The sequence below is a fragment of the Histoplasma capsulatum genome, genomic scaffold (genome assembly GCF_000149585.1).
Source record: "Histoplasma capsulatum NAm1 scaffold_4 genomic scaffold, whole genome shotgun sequence".
Taxonomy (NCBI): Eukaryota; Fungi; Ascomycota; class Eurotiomycetes; order Onygenales; family Ajellomycetaceae; genus Histoplasma; species Histoplasma mississippiense.
Window position 1 is genome coordinate 2,744,610 of NW_001813979.1, and position 4,378 is coordinate 2,748,987.

The window sequence follows — 4,378 nt, forward strand, 5'->3', positions numbered from 1 at the left end:
TCCATGGAAGTAATTGAGCCAAGCATAGATGGCCAACATGAGCGCCTTTGTAGTTTAGAGACATTTTCCAATCTGCCGCTCCGTCTAGAATTTCTTGCTGTACCGTCGGTGCATGAAATATCTTAACGAGCGGATTGACGCCTGTCTAGAATATCTGCCATAGCCTTAAAAATGTGAACCTGGTGTGGATGTAAGGCAGTCAACGGCTGGCTAGAGGTTGCCGGAGCTGAGGATAAAGAGGTGTCGTCTAGAGTGTCAGAAGTGATGCTCCCCCGCTCCGGGTGTCGGTTTGCTCCTCATCCGAGGAACACTGGTATCAAAGAGCTCTTTGGTGTTTCGAAGCTGGCGGTAGAGTATGTGCTATCAGAGTTGCGAACTCTAGGATTGGCAGTTCGCACGGAAGAAGACAAACCTCATCACTCAGACTCATCCATAAAGTACTATTGTATTTATCAAATCAGCTCCCCACTCCCCATTTCATGCACAGGATAAAGAGGATCCAGAACAAACCCAGTGAAGTATTTAGATTTCCCTTCAGCCGTAAGTAACTCGCCGGTTTCCCTGGCCTGATCCATATTACTCTTCGTCCAAACGGGCATGTTGCTTGCCCCATCAAACCCGTCGGCAGCCGGACCCGATGAGAAAGGTTTAGGAGACTCCTGGGTCCCATCTTCAGCTCTATCAAAGTTGATGCCATGGCTGCGCAATATTTCTTCATATCTTTTCAACCGAGAGAGTAGAGCAGATTCCGGTGAAGTTTTTTTCCGTCGCCTGGGGGCTGGCGGGGCGCGAAAAATGCAAGAAGCTCCTGCATTTACACAGGCAGAGCAAGGGTCATGTTATCACATTTCACTTTTCTTTGATAGCAGAGAACGCAGGAATATGGCATTGAAGAGCCAAGATGTGTGGGACCGGCTGTGCTTTTTGAAGACATGATGGGTCATTGCTTAGTGTGAAGCCCGGAAAATATATCAAGCTAGCAAACACGTATAATGGGGTATAAATAAAAGTAATAGTAAGAGTATTCAAGCTCCTTTCTCCTGGGTGTATTCATGTATCAACGATATCCTTGTGAATGTCGCTCTCGTGCAGGCCCTGTTCCAACGTGCTACCAGCGAAGCCGGTCAATTATTGAGCAAGAAAATTGGCGTCAACAAATACGTGTAACCAAACACAGCAGCCTTTATTGCTACTCCTGGCACAGGATGTTTCAAGGAATCCAAGCTGGAATAATAAAAAATGCTCGACGATAACTTCGTAGTAAGTCCGGATCCGGTGCCAAGCCAATGTAAACATAGATAAGTCTACTCCGTACTCCGTACAGATTATAAATATGGTAGATCCCGAATTGATCCGTGGTACCAACAAAGCTTGATCGAACTGCTTAACTCAACCTCCTAATGAATGTATCGATATTGATTAAAAATACAATCGTATATGTTTTCATATTTCCCACCAGTGCAAATTATGCCTATTGCCTGCTCCGGACCTACAACCCATGTCTGACATACTAACTACACACTGTTTACGGAGTACAGTACAGTTCAATCCTTCTTCTGGCGCTTGACGTTTCTCCACTCCATGGCCAGCCCCCCGAGTAAGCTTAGACATGCTAGCGCGAATGCCACATGAAACGCTTCAAGAAGGGCATCATTGTATTCACTGAGCACCCGATCAAGGATTTTCGGGCTCTTGATGTGGTCTCGAAGTGTTGTTGCCCCGCCATCTACGAGAGTTGATACATCGATGCCAGGTATAGTCGCCAGTCGACTCGCAAGTCCGTTTGTAAAAACATTTTGGCCAACGGCAATAAATATGGCTCCTCCAAGTGATTGTGCGAACAACATGAGCGCCGCACCAATTGGTACATCTTTCTTTGGCAGCACAGTCTGAGCCGCCATGTGTCCGTGCTGCATACCCGTGCCGAGCCCAAAGCCATACAAAACCTGGTATCCGATCCATTTCGCATGGCCCGTCTCCTTCGTAAAGGTAATCATTAGGCCAGTGCCTACGGAGGAGAAAACTGTGCTGAGGATCATGAATGGAGTGTAATATCCTATTTTGCTGACCAGCGTGCCAGCCGCAATGCCACCGACGACGACAGATAACATGGTGGGAAGGATATTGATTCCAGAATTGACGGCGCTCACGCCCTTAATTGCCTGGAACCAGATGGGTAGGTAATACAGCACTACCAGCATGTGTCCGCCAGTGCAGATTGTGTAGTAAACGCCAGCGACCATACTTCTCTGCGCGGCTATCCGTCCTGGCACATTCGCGTACTCCTTATTCCATACCTGAAGGCCCACAAACCCCAGCAGCAGCAATACAAACACCGCGAGCAAGACGATTATCCGGGCTGAATTCCACCCATATGTTCTTCCATCCCACTGCAACGCCAGCAACAGACAAAGCATGCCTGGAAAAAAACAAAGCATTCCGAAGGGATCAAGATGCAACATCTTCTTCTTGAAGAACGCACTAGCAAGATCTGTACCACTCTTTGTCTTTGGCATCTTCAGAACGAAGATCACGATCGCTAACGTCACCGCTCCAATGGGAAGGTTGATATAGAAACACCATCTCCATGAAACCTTATCCGTAAACACCCCGCCTAGCAGCGGGGCCACGACGGAGGCGAGCCCAAAGGTAGACCCTAGAAACCCCAGATACATTGGCCGTTTGGGGAGCGGTATGGTATGGAGTATGATAACAACAGCACCCGCGAAGATAGCGGACGACCCCATTCCCGCAATAGCTCTGCCGAATATGAAGGCGATGGAATTTGGAGCGGCATCGCAAACCGCAGAGCCGATTTCAAACAGGACGATGGCGAAGATGAAGACCCATTTAGGCGAGTAGAGGGTGTAGATCTTGCCGAAGATGAGCTGGGTGGAGCAGTTGTTGATGAAGTAGACGCTGCCGTACCAGCCGATGTCTTCGAGGGCTTTTAAGTCGTCGGAGATTCGGGGGATAGCGGTTGCGATAATTGTTCGATTCTTGAAATGCTTTGATATTAGCTTTCCTGTTGTTGTTGGGAAGGTAAATACTGGTGGTAACTGGGTAGGTTGAGTTTCCTCTACGTTCAAACTTACGAGAGCAACTATGAAAAAGACCAAATAAACCGCACCCATTATCACCAGGGCTGTTTTTTGTCGATGGATATTCCGTCTCGTCTCCATTCTGAGGGGATCCAGATACTTCCTCCTACACCGGCTTCGTCTCTGGGTCAATGAGCGAGCTTTGCCTAGTAGGTGCCGCCATCGTTGTTATAGGAGAAGCAAGGTTTCTATATAAAAACGCAGAAACAAGTAACAGTACATGTGGAAATTCGATTTCATTTTTTCCATGTTTCTAAGTCTGAGTACTCTTTTATACACAAATTTCTATTATATAACTTGTCTGAATTCCTCCATCCTCATCCTCTGAACCGCTCTCTTCAGGGGCCGTCCAGCAAGATGCGGCCCGTGCACTTTCCATCTCGGCCCCGAAACAACAGCAAAGGGCCCGAAGCAAACAATAACCCTTCGGCGTCAATATGAGATACAAAATATTATCTCCCGCGATCTAAAAAATAAATTAAAAATTAATAAAGCAATAATAACCATGTTTTATAACCGGGCGGTCTGCATATGTTTGTACTGTACATGTATCATATGTATGGTGATCCCTTGCTCGGCTTGCCGAGGATCATTGTAACCAGCTTTCACGGTCCGTGGGGGAAAACAAAAGGGGAAAAAAAGAAAAGGAAAGGAAAAGAAAGCAAGAAAAAGCAATCCCCTTACGCTTGGAAGGTTCGAGGGGCTGCCCGTTTGACTAGGCTAGGGGAAATGTTATTTGGAGTCTTTAATTTTATTTATTTATTTTCAATGCACTGTTTTCCAGAAATAGCGTACTCTCTAATCGCTAAGGGTTTATTTTCTGCTATATAAAGTTGAGGAGGAAATAAGAATTTGATAGTATTTAGACATTATGACATAAATTAATGGAATTTGTATACTCATATACTTGTATCCAGTTTCTACACCAACTCCCTCAATCGTCATTAACGTACATCTCAAAAACCTCCCCGTAAAAGCTCCTCCCAACATCCTGATGACTCCTCACCTTCGTCCTCAACTGCGACTCACCCTACGTATCATACTTCCCCTTCAAAAACGGCGAATCAATCTTCCTCTCTTCCTCAGACTCCTCACCACTACTACTACTACCACCGCCGCCCAACAAACCAACCTCCAAAAACTGGTCCCTCAACCTCCCCACCGCCTCATCTTTCGTCAAATCCCTCCTCACCCCCTGGAAAAACGGCACGCTAAACCTCTCTGCCGACCCCGTCTGCATTACGACTCGGTGCGTGGTGGACTTGCACACCCCATTC

General features: G+C 46.8%; 1 protein-coding gene across 1 annotated transcript; it reads right to left on the reverse strand.

Annotated features, from left to right (window-relative positions):
• Nucleotides 1-1,544: 1,544 nt before the first annotated feature.
• On the reverse strand, nt 1,545-3,134 carry HCAG_04827 (predicted protein; the record flags this gene model as incomplete). Its single annotated transcript, XM_001540937.1, has 2 exons — nt 1,545-2,999; nt 3,096-3,134. 2 exons carry the CDS (start codon nt 3,132-3,134, stop codon nt 1,545-1,547), a joined length of 1,494 nt encoding a protein of 497 aa, XP_001540987.1.
• Between the last annotated feature and the right edge of the window lie 1,244 nt (nt 3,135-4,378).